This window comes from Urocampus carinirostris, chromosome 1, assembly GCF_059441175.1.
Source record: "Urocampus carinirostris isolate Australia breed hairy pipefish chromosome 1, RoL_Ucar_1.0, whole genome shotgun sequence".
NCBI classification, from domain to species: Eukaryota; Metazoa; Chordata; class Actinopteri; order Syngnathiformes; family Syngnathidae; genus Urocampus; species Urocampus carinirostris.
In genome coordinates, this window is record NC_142349.1 from 25,339,891 (window position 1) to 25,357,902 (window position 18,012).

At 40.4% G+C, this 18,012-nt stretch overlaps 1 protein-coding gene across 1 annotated transcript; it reads right to left on the reverse strand.

The window, feature by feature from the left end:
* Positions 1-1,357: 1,357 nt before the first annotated feature.
* Positions 1,358-16,952, reverse strand: ubtf (upstream binding transcription factor). The gene is made up of 22 exons (XM_088331904.1): positions 16,496-16,952; positions 15,897-16,032; positions 12,188-12,247; positions 11,940-12,112; positions 11,755-11,838; positions 11,465-11,620; positions 11,334-11,398; positions 11,139-11,265; positions 10,953-11,063; positions 10,702-10,835; positions 10,490-10,631; positions 10,368-10,409; positions 8,600-8,710; positions 8,365-8,520; positions 8,121-8,258; positions 7,804-7,914; positions 7,647-7,738; positions 7,389-7,578; positions 7,257-7,304; positions 7,121-7,174; positions 4,825-4,956; positions 1,358-2,841 (listed from the first exon to the last, which is right to left on the reverse strand). The coding sequence occupies exons 3-22, from the start codon at positions 12,222-12,224 to the stop codon at positions 2,722-2,724; spliced, it is 2,223 nt and encodes a 740-aa protein (XP_088188030.1). The 5' UTR covers positions 12,225-12,247; positions 15,897-16,032; positions 16,496-16,952; the 3' UTR covers positions 1,358-2,721.
* Between the last annotated feature and the right edge of the window lie 1,060 nt (positions 16,953-18,012).

The following is an 18,012-nucleotide window of genomic DNA, read 5'->3' on the forward strand; positions in this document are numbered from 1 at the left end:
ATCAGGGTGTTTATTCCTGTCGAAAATTGGATTTGGCTGCTTGGAGTGGTTGGTGGTCGGGAGCTCCAGTCGTCAATTTGGCCGCCAGAGGGCATTCGAGACCCCACAAAAGCAGATGTTCATCACTTTTGTTGGTATTTATTAGGGTGTCTTGACAGGAAAGTTAACCAAAGACATTCATAGAGGCCTTGAGTACAATTGTAAATTTTCACAAAAATCTACTCAGCTCACACAAATTGGAATCTATATACTTGTTCAGATTAGATTTGATTTTGATGCAATATTGCAGTGGTGTTTTTGTATGGAAATATATGTGTTTTGTTTGATAAATGACCATCAAAATAAAAGGAAATAGATGAAATAACATTGCAAAATAATGTTAAAATTCGAAAATAAAAAGCTGTTTTTTTCCTTTAGCATAGATATGTGAAGGATGATGGATACTTGCCCTTAGAATATGTTATTCGGGATGTCTTTTACGGAATCATTGAACAGGTAAGTCCTCACGGACAAGCACATAATGGTGTCAAATGCCAAATGGAATATAACAGATTTGAAAAATAAAATAAAATTAAAATACTGAAAATGTAAAATCTGTAAAAATCTAAACTTTGTTTTTACTTGTGTAGCAGATAATTGTGTTTTGGATACTACCAAGGTGAACTTTTTTCCATATCACAAAAACAACATTTTCTTTCAAAAACACGTTACAAAAATGAAACCGTTGGCAGATTTTTTTTTTAATTGTGACTTATCTTGATCTTTATATTGTTTTTCTAATAGATTTAAGACACATAATCCATAATATAAACAGATCATTTTCTCATTTGATTATTTTGGTCCCACAGACATAAGCCTTTTCTTGACACAAACAATAGGAGTCATATCTCATATTAGTACCAATAATTTATTTAATCAGTTTTCTACTAGGAAACTTAAATTGTGTCTTTTAAGCATTGTATTTTATGGGTTCTGACGTCTGAGAAATTTCACGACGTTGAATATTTATATATATAGATATATATATCTATATATATTTTATTTTTTAATTATTTGACTGATAGTACTACCCTTAAGACATGTTTAGTCAAATATAATTTGAACATACTCCCTCGCTTGGCCAACACTGATGCAAAATAAAAAATAACAAAAGATTAAAAAAAGAAACCAACTTAAATACCATTTAAAAATATTACCGAAATCAAAAACATATTGCCAATTTCTTTTTAGTTAGAACTCTATTTTGATGGGGAATGTGACCGTTTCCTATCTGGTAAAACTTAAGTTTAAACTCAAAACTATTTTTAGAATCATGCATTTTGACCACTTCAACAGACTCATACTAAATATACAATCACTTGTTTAAGATTCTGTTTATTTGCCCAAATACTTGACCAACAATATGCTATAGAAAACATCAATTTTGTGTCAAATTTTCAGCAGTACAAATTTGTAAAGCTTTCTTTTTCTCTTTTAAATGTCTCAAGCATCTGCCCCTCAAAAAAAAAAAAAAAACCCCAAAAACAATAGAAAGCGAAAAAGCAAACACTGGAGAAACAGGAGACACTCCATACAAAATTAAAACAGTATTTACAGGAATAGTACATTTCTCACCCTCCCTTTTAAATTTGATTCAGTCACAAGTCAGCATCTCAACAAAACAGTATGACTAATGTCAGTCATTTCATCAACAAAAATGTAATATGTACATTCAATGATGTAGTTTTGTGTCGCCAACTCTACTAAGTGCAGATATTAGCATGTGGGGGGAGGGGGATGTAACGAGTTTCAAACACCAATAAAATCAGGCAAACTGGAATATTGTTAAAAGAAAGCATGCATGGAGGGAACATAGTGATTTATGCACAACAAGCTGGTTTATTTGTTTGGACATGAAAAACAAAACTGAAATGCAGCGTTTCTTTAAAACAATGTTAAGAGAAAAAAAACTTTCAACCGCTTATAAATTAAAATTCATTTACATGTAACACTGCATGTTTTTGTGTATTTTATTTCTGTATTCAATGAGAGTCTATTGTTTGTGTTGCGACTATGGCACTCAAAATTTTCAATAAATGGAAGCCAATCATGTGATAAGTACAATTAAAGAAGAACAGTTTAAGAAGAACAAAGTAAAACAAAAATGAAAAAAAAGGTTGAAAATGCATGTACACTGCAGCATTTTTAACGACGTTCCATCGACGACGACAACCCCCCCAAAACTCCTGACATTCCTCATGGCTTCTTGTTTTTTTTTCTTCAGTTTTTTTGAATATTTGAAAAAATACCACCTCTTGAAGAACAGAATGGGATAAAATGAGATGCAGAGTAAAAGTAGAGAGAGGGAAAACATATTAACAGGAAACAATCTTAAGAGTGCAATTTTTCAGTACAAACCCTCTCGCACCCTGCCCGTCTTTCTTCCTGCTTATAGTGTCCCACCCGGTTGTGTTCTTTGGCTGTGTAAAAGCCTGGCTCTTTCCTGCTTTCAAATAAAACAAAGGATATCGTTTTAAAATTTAAAAATAAGGAAATGTCAGTACGAAACATCGCCAAACCAGTGGGATGCGGGTCCGACTGAGACTCGCGGACTGACTGTGAGAACAAATAAAACAAAAGAACACAACGGCTGGGTGAAACTGAAGGTGGGTTCAGGTTGGCTCAGCTTGGTGGGTCCCATGGTCAAGGCGGTCCTGCCCCCACAGAGGTTTCTGCCGCTGTTTAGTCCGACTCGGATTCTGACGAACCGCCAGAGTTGGAATCGCTGCTACTCTCTTCGGACTTGTTCTCCTTGTCGTCTACGTCGTCATCTTCATCATCGTCGTCATCATCATCGTCATTCTTCAATACAGAAGATAATTTTGAATAAGGACTGGGGGATTAATGCATATTGCACACAAAGTGGACGAATTACCAGGCATATTTTATGATAATACCAATACATTTGACTTCAAAGTGCCTCTCGGGACGCCCAAGGTCGACGTACACAGAATATTAAACAGTAAAACTAGAATAAGGCAAACGAGCAATTGATACAAAATCCAACCATTATCTGCACCGCTTATCCTCAGTAGGGTCGCGGCGGTGCTGGAGCCCATCCCAGCTATCTTCGGGCAGTGGGCAGGGGACTATTTGGACCGGCCAATTAACCTGATATGCACGTGTTTGGGAATGTGGGAGGAAACCGGAGTGCCCGGAGGTAACCCACGCAAGCACGGGGAGAACATGCAAACTCCGCCCAATTTTGTTGTCACAATATGTTAACCCATTTTGTAACAATGACAATAAAAGTATATTCTATTCTCTATTCTATTCTACAAGAAGGTTCGATGGTGGCAAAATTACGGAGGTCAGGTGGTCATGAGTTCCCTCACTATTTTGCACTTTGGTTATTACTGATGCACTGATAGAGGGATTTTGAATTGAATTGACTTTATGGTCATTAATATCGTACCGTGCACTGTTGTCATACAGAAAATATTGTCACGGGGAAGATTCTGTGTGTGTGTGAGCCTGACAGTGTGCACGACTGTGATAGGTTGAACAACGGGGGCGTGCAGACTAGTCAATGCTTTCGAACCAAAACGAACTAAAACAGCACGAAAACTGCTAGCTTTAAGCCGCTCATTACATTAAAAATATATTCATCAGTTAAAATCGGACACGCGGGAAAGTCAGAAGAGCGCTAAGAAATGGTAGACACTAGCGGGTGCTCGGTGCATTATTATTGGGTTGGTGAAGCAACTGAGGTAACGGCAGGGAGAAGGCAATAGTGAGGCTGCAGGTCAACCCTACTGCTACACTAGGCTAACGACTCTCTTAAACCGCCTCTGTGGAGCCTGTATCTCACCAATACCAGGTCCAATAACCTTGAAACGGATGACTTGGAACTACAATTTGGGATAGCTGTATTTTAGCCATCGTGGAGAATCGGCTGAAGTCACAGTTACCCAACGCTACCATCCAGCTAGCCAGCTACTCTCTAAATCGCCTTCTCACTTTAAAAAGGAGAATCCCTCCAATTTCGTTGTAGTTTTGTATGACAATAAAGACCATTTATTCAACTGCAATTCTGTGTTCTGTTTTTATTTGTAGATCTTTAGTTGTTATTTTGTTACAGTGGTGTACTCTCCGTGGGTAATGACTTCCTCTTGGGGTAAGTTTAAATTCCAGGCTTTAACGTAGGTGCCAAGCTACTTCGCAGATTTTCCACTTTTTGGGGGTACCACATTTTGCGGACTACAAGTCTCTCTGGAGTATAAGTTGCAACAGCCAAAAAATGCATAATGAAGAAAGCAAAACAGGTATAAATCACACTCAGAGTATAATTTGCCTTTTGTGGGCAAATTTATTTGATAAAATCAAAAACCAAAACCATAAATGTTATCTTGAAAGGCAATTTAAAATGAAATTAAATTGAGAACACAGGTAACATCGCACTTACGTGCACATCCTAAACACACACGTCATTAACTGAGCAAAATTTTAAAAGTTATTCTGATAACTCTCCCACGAAGAGCATTCCGAACAAATTATGACTTTTACCAGTAAAAAAAACTCCTAAAAGACGACAAGTTGCTTTACTTCTTCTTTCCACTCAGTATGTATGTAGAATACTTTTTCTTTAATGGCGTTCTCAAAGCCTGAACTACAGTATGTCCCTAACTGAATAGGAGAGTGTAATGATTGGAGCTCGTGTTTGTAGAGAAAACCAGCGCACCCACTTATACAACCACATCCAATGATCCACACCATTACAATATGTTTGAGCCACAGTCCAACACACATTATTTCTCCCATGGTTATTTTAATTTCACAACTTACGTCATCGTCTTCATCTTCACTGGAGGATCCCGCCTCAGAGGACGCCCTGTCTTTTTCATCGTCATCATCATCGTCGTCGTCGTCATCATCGTCGTCGTCGTCATCATCATCGTCGTCGTCTTCCTCAGTGTCCTATCGGAGACCATGCAGAGGGTAACGTTGACCTCGAGCAACTTTTTACCTTAATATTTGGGATTTTGTTTCACCCTTTAACATTCCCGAAAAATTCCTGAATGCTTAAAATCCCAATACAAGACTTAACCAAAGTAAATTGAATGCTATTCTTGAACCATTTGGAGAATATGGACGGTTCGGGTCTCTTTTGAAAGGTAAGACTCTGAAGTTATGTCCCAAACTGAAAAACACTACAAGTGCTACTAACATTGATTTATCGGAGTTGGGACACACAAAAATAAAAGGTTTTTCTTGTCGCCTGAATTTTTTTCTTGCAATCAAATGCCAAAATCAAAACAGTGTAGCATGGGCATCTTAGCTGAAAAACAGATGAAACAATAGCTTGAAGACTTACCTGGTACTTAATCATAATCTGAAAAACTACACATACTATTTTACACATTTTCCAAGCGTAGAATTGAGCGTTTAGAAAGGTGGCCATTTGACAGTTTTTACACAAAATGCTTAACAAATGTGGATTTTACTTTGGCTAATGTTTTAAACACTGTTAATGAGTTGTTAACGTTTGAATTCACTTTCCACGTCTCTATCTCTACACAATTGTGCGTGAAAATGAATCAATTTGGGGTTTAATTTGAATACAATAGGGGCATCTTCAATTCGATTTTTTAGAATTGCATTGCAAACCAATTTGGCAATCAACATTTATATAGGTCACTATTGTACGTGACGTAATTCGGATGTAAAGAAGGCAGGTCCTTTTTAGAAATCCAGCCTTTGTAGGCTAATGCAGGCTATGGATCGTAAAATAAAGCCTGCAATTGGCCAAAAAAGATGTCAATCACAAGTCAACGGCTTAGAGAAAATAATGTACTAGTCTGTTTATTTGTAAACGGGAATTATGGGGCTAAACAAACAGCTAGCAACAAGGAACGTCCATCAATGCAGAGTTGCTTTTCCGCAGATTTTTTTATCCGTTGGCATGTGCGTAAATAGTTTACACTGTTGGATTTACTAGACTCTCGCGGATGTAAATTGGCTATGGTTACTTACTATCAACGAATGCGATGGCTGCAAGACGACATCTTTGGTAAGGTATGCCGGCTTTATAATTTTTCGGGTAACTTGTTTTAGACTGATCGTAGTGTTTCTGTGATGAGTAGTTTTTTAAATGGTCAGCCTATCTCGACTCCCAAGAGTTCAGGCTTCCCAATGACAGGTGGGATTACATATTTCAGTGATTGGTGACATCGTGCCTCTCGTCTTAATAAACTGGTGTGGAAAGCGAGCTCTGTTGTGGGCACAGAGCTGGACAGCCTGACAACAGTAGCTGAGAGACGGGCACTGAAAAAGCTGCGGTCAATCATGGACAATTCATCACATCCACTACACAGCATCATCTCCAAACGAAAGAGCAGCTTAAGCTCCACCGACAGACTGAGATCATTTCTTCCTCATGCCATGAGGCTCTGTAACTCCACCCGGGGGAGTAAAAGCCCACATTAAACCACACCCCTACATTGCATATTATCATATTTTTATTACAGCGTGTATTTTATGTAGCGCTATCTAAATACCGTATTTTCCGCACTATAAGGCGCACCAGGTTATAGGGCGCACCCCCAAAAAATAGTTTTTGGTCCTATATTTGACATACATAAGACGCACCGGAGCTTTATCGTCGACGGCGACTTTAATCGGGCATGTTTATGGACTGTACTCCCAAATCCATTCAATTGTGGACTGAGCAATTCGGAAAAACACTGGACTATGTGTAATGTAAGATCAAACATTCGGTTGTATCCGGCAACTCTGTTAATAAAGGCTTTTAGGTGCGCTTTATAGTGCGGAAAATACCGTACTCTATATCAACACGTTACATTGGGTATTTATGTATTATATTCCCTTTACTTTATTGTTGTTTTATTTTCAACACAAGGATACTGCTGGAAGTGTGAATTTCCCTACAGGGATGTATAAAGTATCTATCTATCCATCTATCGTACGGACACGTATTTGCTTCTCATCAGTCCCATGGCGGTACGCCAAGGGGTTAAGAGATCCGTGGATTAGAAAAAAAAAAATTGAAAACATTTTTAGGGGTAACTTAATTGAACAGCGTTCTATATGGTAACACATGAGTTAATTAAATCCTACTTACAGATTTTTGGACTTTTGCCTTCGGGCCTCCCGGTTTAGCTGGTGATTTCCTTTTCTGGCAGACCAATGGGACACATTAGAACACAAAACGGAATTAACATTTCCTGCAGTTACATATTTATGAACTCGCAACTTACTTGTGAATTATACTCTTTGTAGGAGTTCCGGACTTGGGAGGAGACGCTCTAAAAAAATGGAAGTGGTGTTAGAATTAAAAAAGCAATTGTTTTCTTAGCAGAAAGAGCATCAGATTCTAAGAGGGGACTCACGGCAAGCCACTGCTCCAGCAGCACTTTGTATTGCCTCTGCATCTCCTCAGCTATCTTTTTATAGCGGTCTTTGTCCTTAAGTGGAAGCCTCTGCCAGCGGCTGCCAATCTCTGTCATTCTCTCCTTCATTGGGAGGTGGTTGAGCTCTCCGTTGGACAGCATCTCCTGAGAGAACTTCTGGTACCCGTTTCTGCAGCAAAGCAATATGTAAGCTCAAGAAAGCAGAAAAGGCTACAATTAATTGTCATTCCAACTCACGATGGTGGCTTCTTGGGTTCGCCCTCAAACTTCATCTTTTTCCCTGAGGCTACAGCAGTGGCGACTGGTGAGCGCATCTCGCACAAGTCTCGCTGGAGATAATAGGCAAAATAGTAGTTGGCTGCAAAAAAGCCGAGTAGCACAAACAAAGTCTCACCTCATATCGTTTCTGGTCTTCAGCCGCCTTTTTGATCCACATGATCTTTTCCTTCTTTTCCATGGTGCTCCAGGTGGCCTCCATTGCCTTCTGAGCCTTGGGTCGATCATTCTATTTTTAAATATTGGACAATGTCTCTATTATTACCATTTCAGATTTGTATTTTAAAATGTTTAACCATCATCACATGAAGTGAAATTATGTCTTTTAGAAAATTAAATGTCCACAGGGCTTTTCCCATCCTCAAAACAGTGATAAGACATTTTTTTATTTGAATAAAAAAAGGAAACATTCTTAAAAATGTATTACTGTCCTGCCTTAAATCTAGCCAGGTAGTCTCCAATAACACTCAGCTGCCAAATCTCTTGCGCAGTCTTTGGCGGGTCAGGCAAGCTGCGGTCCTCCTTCTTCTCTGATTGCGCCTTTAAGACTGACTCCAGACGTTTGTACTTCTCCTGAAATCACAACATAAAAAATTTAAAATTGGACTAAGCATGAAAATATTATACTTTTGGGCGCGGGTGTGGTGATTGTGACATTGGTTGCACGGGGGGATTCTACCTTCTTTTTGTCTGGCAGCTCATTCCACATGCGTGCTAGCAATCGTGTGAGCTCGCTGTCAGACAGATCAGGGCGCTCCTGGTGGAGTTTGGGACGCTTCTCCTCAGAGAAAATAAACATGGCTGAGATGGGCCGCTTGGGCTTTTCCGGGGCAACCTATTCATCATCGCAAAAAGAGTCAGAAAATGATCCTGCTGATCATGAGGGAAAAAAAACTACTATTTGCTGACACAACCTTTGCTTTGGTGTTCTTCTTTTTGGCTGCAGTATTGTTAGTGGAACTGCCCCTCTTAAAACCGATCTTCTCCTCACCCAGGACCCTCTGCTGCTCTTCCTCGGACAACGTCTATAGAGAACCTCCGTTTAATATACATGACGGTCAAACATGTGTCAATACATTACAATCTTAGAAAATTGTGTAAATGTAAAATAAAATAGGAAATAAAGGGAGGGAACCATTACGATCAGAAATAATAATAATAATAAATTGTATATGAAGCGCCATTCAGGACACCCAAGGTCGCTGTACATATAAGTAGGACACAACAACAAACGAAGAGTAAAACAAGCAAGTAATGAATAGCCAATAAAACACATTTTAGTTAAAAGGGGCGGTGTGTGAGGCATATGGTCAAGAAAAGGCAAGTTTGAAGTGGTGAGTTTTGAGTCCGGATTTGAAGGTGGACAGGGTCGCAGAATTCCAAAGGTCAGGTGGCAATGAGTTCCAGAGCTGGGGGGCAGAGCGGCTGAAAGCTCTGCTCCCCATGGAGCTGAGGTGGGCAGGGGTATAGTAAGATGGAGGGAGGAAGATGATCTGAGGGTGCGGGATGACGTGGCAATGTGAAGGTCAGAGAGGTAGGGGCAAGGTTATGGCCATGTAGGTGTAGAGCAGGATTTTGTAGTTGATTGGGAGTCAATCCAGTTGCTGAAGGACATGGGTGATGTGATGGCAAGAGGGGTTTTTGGTGATGATGCGTGCAGCAGAGTTATGGACCAACTGAAGTTCATGGTGGGACTTTTGAGGTAAGCTGTAGACTCTACAGTGTAGAGGGAATTGCTTAGCGAGGCGTGAGGTGACAAGGATGGCTGTTGTGTGTGGGGTAAGGGGGAGAATGGAAGTACAGTGAAACCTCGGTTTTCGAACGACTCACAGTTCGAACAAATCGGAGTCCGAACAAAAAAATCAGAGAAATTCTTGCTTCGTAGTTCAAACAAAAATCGGAGTTCAAACGCCGGTACGACAGGTATGGCTAACTGTAGTGCAGTTGTACCGTCTAGGGGATTTTTTTTACTCCTTTTAATTTTCTCAGGTGCAATTGCACCTCCACTACACAAGGGGACATCCGAGATTAAACAAATGTGTAGCAAATGGCCCGAGTTAGAGAATTTCGTCAAACTCCACCACCCCGATGAAGCTGCAGCCACCAGAGTCATCAATGACTTTATTGACACTGTCATGAACCACTTCCGAAAAGTGCTAAAAAGAAGGCAGAAGCAAGTGTCATTGGATAGATATTTTAAGAGAAAAGAACATCCTGTAGCCGGGTCATCCGTAGCAAAGTGATTTGAACGTGTGAGCACCCCTCAGACAGAAGAGCTCCCCAAGTTTTTTTTTATTTTTACACGTTCATGTTAGCGTAATCTTTTGTACGGAATATTACGATAACGCGAACGTACGATTAGCCTGGGTTACATTTATGTTTATGTTATTTGTGTCTTAAAGGTAAACAAAAGATAAACATTCAGGGTGTTGGAACGGATTAAAACGATTTAGATTAATTGTAATGGGAAAAATGATTTCGGTGTTCGAACAGGGTTCTGGAACGAATTTTGGTCGAGAACCGAGGTTCCACTGTATACACTTTTAACAAAGTAATAAGAATACTGTAGTTGCAGTATATAGAAGGCTAAAAGTTTTTCGTGTATGTGAAAAATGTTCTGCTAATAAATTTGGGGACATTTACTTAACAAAACACCTTTGAGAAATCATGAAAAGAACTTACACTGAGAAATCTGTTCATTTCAATTTCATATTCCTTCTTTCTCTACAAAGAGAAAGAGAAAAAAAATGCATTTAGAGCAATGTGAAATGCGTGATGTTGTCTAGGTGACCATTTTCCATCACCTGCACACAGCGTTTCTGGTAAGCATCCTTCTCATTCTGCTTTAGCAGCTTCCAACGCTGGCTGCACATCACCATGCGCTCTGTGCTGGGCACATCCTTCATGCTGGACATGAGCTCAGCACAGAACATTGAGTAACCATTTCTGCAAGAATTAAAATCCTAAGAACCTCTCTGTAAATTGGAAGATCTTAAAGCGGTGAGCGCCGACTCACGGTGGAGGTTTGTCGGGCCGTCCGTCCGATTTGTCTTTCAGGTGTCTTTCTGCTTTTGTGAGCGTGGGTTTGATGATGTCCCCCTGCGTCAGGTTCATCTCAGGGTGTTGCTGGATGTACTCTCGCATTGTCTCCTGCGAATTTGAAAATCCACAAATATAATATAAGAACATCAAATTAAAAGAAACATATTTACCACAAATTGTGCTGTTAAACGAATAAACATGTGTCCGAATCATCTTCCAGCTTACCTCGTACTCCTTTTGATGCTCGAGAGACTTGCCAATCCACTTCAGTCTCTTCTTGTCCGATAGCTGTGTCCACTGCTTGCTGAGGCAATCCTTTATATCCTTTGTAGTGGCCTAGAGATGAACAGCAGATATTAGTGAGTTGCCTAATCCGACAAAGTGATGGCAAAACAGACGGGAAAAAACTACATCAGGGCGGCCTTTAAGGAAGTTCTTCTTTTCGTGGTTATACCACAGCTGTTGAGGAGTTTTGGCCTTCTCTGGAACATTTGGGCCTTTCTTAGTCATACTCTCCATTAGTTCTGGGTGTTCCTCTCTGAGGAAAAAAAAAAGTTTAATATGTCTATTTGATAGGCAATAAAAAAGAAGAACACGTGCACTCACCGGAATCTCGTCATGCTATGCCCAAATGCCTCTTTGTCCCTCACAAAGTCATCAACATATTTTTTCTGAGTGGCGGGAAAGAAAGGGTAAATCTTTTTCCCTCAACCAGTTTAAACATGCCACCTCTCTACCTTTTTTTTGTCTGGCAGTTCGCGGTACTTCTTGGACAATATCTTTGTCAGATCCAAGTTGCTCATTTCTGGATGCAATTTGGCATACTTTGCCCTCTTCTCCATGAAGAAGCGGAAGTAAGGTGTCAGAGGCTTCTTAGGGAAATCTGGATGTTTCTGACATAAAATTGGAAAAGGGGATTTTTAAATAATGTAACAGTGACAATTTTTGTGCAGCATATTTTCCCACTTGCACAAACATTTGCTATTAGCTAACATTGTGACACTCCAAACTAATAATGTAGACTCACCTTTAATTTCTTGCCTTTGTAAGGGTTTTTAATGTAGTCCTGAGCATCAAATATAAGCTCCGTTAGGGTCCGAAATTTACGGATCTGTTATAAAATCAGACGCAATTACTCAATAATTAAATATCACATTAACTGTCCCGCTCCCCTTTCCAAATTGAAGAATCAATACACCCGGGTGCTATTACCTCTTTAGAGACCTCCTGCCACTTCAGCTTGCACATCTCAGCTGTGTACGAGTTGAAAGCCACCTTCTGCCAGTCCAGGTGGGATTCGGACGTCTTGTACTTGGTCAAGTCCTTCTGAGGCAGAGCCAACTTCATTGCCTCAAGCAATTGGAGGAGGTCATCCTGTGCCCACACTACAATGCAAAGTGAAATTATACATTTAGTTTTCAATTAAATACTTTTTTGAATGCCAAAGATGAGTGTACTACCTCCGTGTTGGGATGTTGCCTCCATTATTCCATTCATTTGTGGGTTATATTCTTTTCAGGCTGGAGAAAAATACAACAATGCAATTTAATGAATAGAGAGAATTGACCCTTTACGAACTAACACACCAACCATTTGTGACTTCTTAACTCGACTACATTCCCTAAAAGGCTGCCTGCGGAGATGGACAGAATCAGGTGTTTATTGCTTCTTAAATTGTATTTTACAAACATGAAATGTTGTGTTTAGTATATTAGCGATCATACAACATAGTATTTTTTAAGAATCCTTTGGTTTTACGCCAATATTAATTTAACATTTTTTAGAGTTTAACGTACTACAGCCACACAATTTCCTTTTTTATGAAGTCTTCTTTCAATTCCAGGAGAGGGCAGGGGCTTTTCACTGTAACATCGTAAACTAAAGTATTCAGGATGTTTTGTACATATCAATCAGGAAAAAGGTTCCAGAGGTCCAGTGACCAATTATGTGGTGGTTGTCACGAATACGAGCTACATTGTAGTTGCTTAAGATGCTATGTTTGCAGAGGCTTGACAGGAAACTGTTTTTGTACTGAAGGTTTCAAGTGGAGCTGCAATTTGCATATGTATAAGACTACAAATTTGATGGCGGAAAAAAAACCCACTCTGGGCAGTCAATATGACAGACAGTAGCCGTGCTAAACTAACAGTCACTAACAATCTGAAATAATATTTTGTTTTCAGAAAAATGTCCAAATCTTGAGGACTCATGAATATAGATACCACAGTGTTATAAGGCAGCTTATATTGGTATCCGTTTATATCACAGGGACCGATACCCAATAACATGAATAATTAACATACCGCCGTTTTTAACAAGTGTATAAAATGCAAAGTATCAGTAATAAAATCCTAAAGCTGGAGATCATAAATGTTAAGACAGGCTAATTTCAAGTCATTGATCCTGAAATAGCATACCAGTCAACTTCTTTTATGTATTTTATGCGCTTTTCGATCATTTCGAATAGAGTACGCCGTTGTTTTTTTCCATCAGACCAATCTCGTTTCGTCCATTTATTTAAGCTTGTAATTTGGGTCGTAGCAGATGACAAGGTTATCGTAGATCGCTAAAATTGTCGTGGTACACTAGGAAATGTTATCCTCGAACAAGCATTAATTTAGTAAGACTTTTTAGCAAGAATTATTTTTGTCTTTATTTTACATCGTTTGTCTTGATGTGAGTACATAAGTGCGACGTTGTTTGTATGGCAGGCGTCTCCAACCTTTTTCAATCCGAAAGCTACTTTTTGTTACTAATTAGCAAAAAGAGCACCCAGTTCAATATGCATTTCTAAAATAAAATCTTGTGATTTTATTATCATGTTATGTATATACAGGGTACCAATTAGAAGTAGGGTTAATAAACTCATTAAACACCTAAACAAATATTTTCCTAGAAAATCACAATGCAACCCAGCAACAATGAGCCATTTCCAAAACAGGTCCGCGGGCAACCTCAGATGTCTTTGGGGGCACCATCATATCTGTAAACCTGTACGGTTTTGCCGTACAAAATACGTTTATTATGCATTGTAAGACGTGTACGACGTACGAGAAAATCTGTACGAAAAAAAAGCAAATCAATCAAGTCAAACAAGTTTGCCGCGGAAGCCTCTATCTCTATCGTTTTTTTTCCCGTTGCAAACAAAGCGAGCGGTTTGAAGTCAAACGAGTTAGAGTTGTGTAGTGAAAGGAAGCCCGTCTCTTTTTAGAGAACCGGCTTTTTTGGCTCAACTCATTAAAAAGAGCCGGCTCTCAAACGGCTCACTTGCTTTGATGCATTATATTACAAATCATTATGGTTGCATAAAGAAGTTAGGAAAAAAGGAACTATAAAAGGAGAAAATGAGAAAAGACAGATTTGTGGTTATCCCTTTAATTAGTATATTACCAACAATAATTTAATGCCGAAAATGAGTTAATAATTTGAATGAGAAAATGTATTATACTTAATTATATTTGCATGTATTTATTCCTTCTACAGTTAAAGTCCAAGCTACTTAATTTTTGAACTTTTTTTTGTAATCAACCTCATTCATGCCGAGCAATTCAGTATTTCACAACAAAATGTTAATTAACAATATATAAGATATACCAAAACACATGTACAATATAACATGTTAAACTACATAAATAATAAAAAAAATATGGTGTAAGATTATTTTGTATTTTATAAGGGAAAATACAACATTTTGCAAGGGCATTGAGCCGTGGAGGTTGACAGGTATACACCATAGTACCTGCGGGCACCACGTTGGAGACCCGTGTTGTAAAGTGTATCAGCTTTATAGGGGAATCACAATTATAAATATAGGGAGCAATTGGTTTGTATCTGGCTTATGAATGAAGTTTGACAGTTTCAAACCCGTTTTAGAATACATGAAAGGGCCCCTTCATAGTGATGAGCGATTGCAAAAAAAGCCGCCCACCTTAATTTTTTTTAATGAACAAACCCTGATGATTATCTGACAACATTGTACTCGGGAATGTGATTTGAATAGACATTCCATCGGAGGGGAGTGAATGGGACATGCACGTTGACATAATAGTTTATATTCATTACGCCGCCCCTTAAACGTTTACGCTCAGCGTTGAGGACACACGCACTTAGACGGTAGCTTGCGACTGCTCAAATAACACCGCAGAAGGCTAACAAGTAGCGTCAGGTTAGCTCCCACTCCGTTAAAATACTCATCACCCACAAGGAATTTAGCTTTCTTTCCCCTCCCTCCCTTCCTTCCTTCAAACATTCGCTCTACGCGCGACGACCATCTTCTACGCCAGGGCCTGTTCTCCAATGGAGGATTTTCGAACGAGGGAGCCGAAAGGTCTGGGTGGATCCACAAAGGAAGGAAGCGAGTGGACGGACAGACATGCAGCTGGAGGCAACCAGCTGACCACGGGGGATCTGCTTTCGCTTTCCGAGCCACGGAGCCACAATGGCGGCCGTCATTATGCCGCAGGAGCCTGATCACACGCGGTTCTCGCTCTGCACCGCCATACTCCAATTTCGATTTTAAACCAAACAGATGGTGACACGTTTATGTTTAAAGCTATCAAAAGTATTGTTGTGGACTATGTGCAATTTATTTAGCGTGTAGTTATATTTTTGAAATTTGACCGAGAACGCGCGGCGTATTCTTCAGTGATGTGTAACCGAGTGGCGCTTCCATGATGGCGGATGCTTGTTGTTCGCCGTGTCCTTGATGGATCCGGCTAGCTCTAGCTAGCCTGTTAGCTTAGAAAGCGCCAGCCGGAGGGCGAACCAGCGACATCGTATCTTTAGGCACTGAGCCACCGCGGACAAAAAAATACAAAGCACGGATTCGAAGTCGTTTTTGGGTTGATATAAAAAGTATGGAGCGTGTTGTTTTTCTACTGAAATTAACTAAAAATAAATGTTAACATTCAAATCCTGTAACGCGTGGGGGTGTAAGAATCAACAGCCGTGGCGGTGGGACTGGAAGAGCCACAAAGACGAACTACAAAACAAGAACGCTAGCATTTGGGGTATTGAAACACACATTTACACTCAATATTATATTTAAAATAACGCGTTTGTGTTCCACGGAGCCTATGCGAATTGCACAATGGAATCGGTAGAGAACGCGAAGGTTCCGCGGCACCTCAAGACCGCTCTGATGTCTATCATGCTTCCGAGCAAACCTACCGTGACAACGTCCAAATGGCGGCCCGGGAACGAAGACGAATAACACGCAACTCAACGGCGGGCCTCTCTTTTGGTCGAGCCGAAAGGCGAGGACTACGAAGGCGTGTTCAGAGGCTCGGTCTTCGGTAGTTCTGGGCTGGTCGAGGAGAGAGAAGGGGGAGAGAGAGGGCGGCGAGATATTAAACTAGATCCCTGACGCCTAACCGAGAAGGGCGGCGTGCTGTTTTGCCAACTGCCGCACGGAGGTCTCGGTATGGAAAGCACTGTGATAACCCCACGGTCCACTCAAAATGTATCCACATCTAACATGGAAGTGTACTCATTGTTACATAAAAACCTCAAATAACATAAAGTTACCCCTGTGTTCACAATTTTCTTCCCCCGAGCCACAGAGGACAAGAAATACCGCTATGGCCGACCTCGTCTGTCCCCTTCCCGATGCCGTTTGTCGCGTACAAAGGAGAGCGTCGACCGAGCCGCGTTTACCACACGTAGGGAAATACTACATTTAGAGCAAAATGGTCGAATGGAAATTACTCGTTTACGGCGCTATTTTATCGCGTTTGGAGTAGAACGGGGGTGGCTCGGTTGGGGCTTACCTCGCTGCTTCTCGGCGTCGTTGTGGAGGAAGAAGGGGAGGGTTGAACGATAGCCAGTACTGCGCCGTCGGTCCTCGGCTCCAGTCCCCGCAGAGACGATTCTTCCCCCGCCTCCATCGCACTCGTCGTCTCCCTCCAGTCAACGCGCAGCAAGCTTCCCACTCCCCACCCAACAATTTCGCCATGCCGAAGCGTCCTCCATGTTGTCCGCCGTCGGTCCCGTCAGCCGCCATCGCCATTTTACATCTGGATGCGGCGACCGACCGTCCCGACCAAATCCCGGCCATCATGTGCACACCGTTGCCGATGTATGCGACATTTTGATGGGCATCAAAATAAACTTGAGACACTCGAAATTAACATCGCTAGACTAACATCGGATGTCGAACCTCTTATGGTTAAGAATGATTTAGGTGGCTTTTGGTTCCATAAAAACAAGTTTAATCATTTTGTAGGTCCGCCTATTGCCGTGTCACTAAATAAGCCTGTGTGTCGTTGCACGTTGAAGATAATGCTCGTTTATATAAATTGTCAGATGTTAGACAACTTCATATTAGATCAGCATGTTTTTCTTTCTTTTTTCCAACTCCACCTTGTGTGTTTGTGGGCGGAACCCCGGGCTATCCAATCGCCGCAGCCGGTGCGCTAAACAAACGACTCCAAGGCTTTTAGGCCCTTCAACAGCGATAATTTGCGTGCATTCATGTTTTTGTCGTACAATGTTTACTTGATTGCTTTTAAATGTTTTCAGAACAAAAATATCCAGACAGTTGCACGTGATGTTTGAGTAGTCGCCCACACAATGCAAGCTTTTAGTTATTTTTTATTTTTTTTGCATTTTGAATATAACAATCCTGTCAACCGTTTTGCCCGTGTTTTATACTTTTTTGATCATTTCCAATTGTGTACATCGTTTTTAAGTTTACACTTTAAAATTAGGGGCGAATAAATTAATTGAATTTGCAAGAATGACTTCAGAGGAGCTTTCAAAAAGAATCCAAATGTGGGATCGGATGCTCAATCCCGGCGAGCATGTGCTCTCCGTTACCAATGTTTGCAACATTTTGATGGACGAAATAATAAACTTCGACCCCTGAAATACACACAGCTTGACTAATAATGTGGAAACTCATTTGGATAAGTTTGATTTAGGTGGTTATCGGTTCAATAAAAACAAATGTAATCATTTTGTATGGCTACTCCCAGTCATGTCAATGCATTAACCTGTGTGTCATTGCACGTTGAAAATAATGCTCGTTTGTTAAATTGTCAGATGCTATTAGACAACTTTTTATTAGATCCGCATGTTTTTTGCTCTTTTTTTTTTCAACTCCACTTTGTGTGTTTGTGGGTGGAACCCCGGGCTGTCCACTGACTGCATCCGGTGTTATACCGAGAAATGCATCCCTGCCGGGATTTGCATCCCCTAGCTACTATAACCACTTTCACCTCGTTTTATCCCACTTTTATATCACTTTTCGGGAATGTAATGGCGAACATATAACCAAAACCACTTC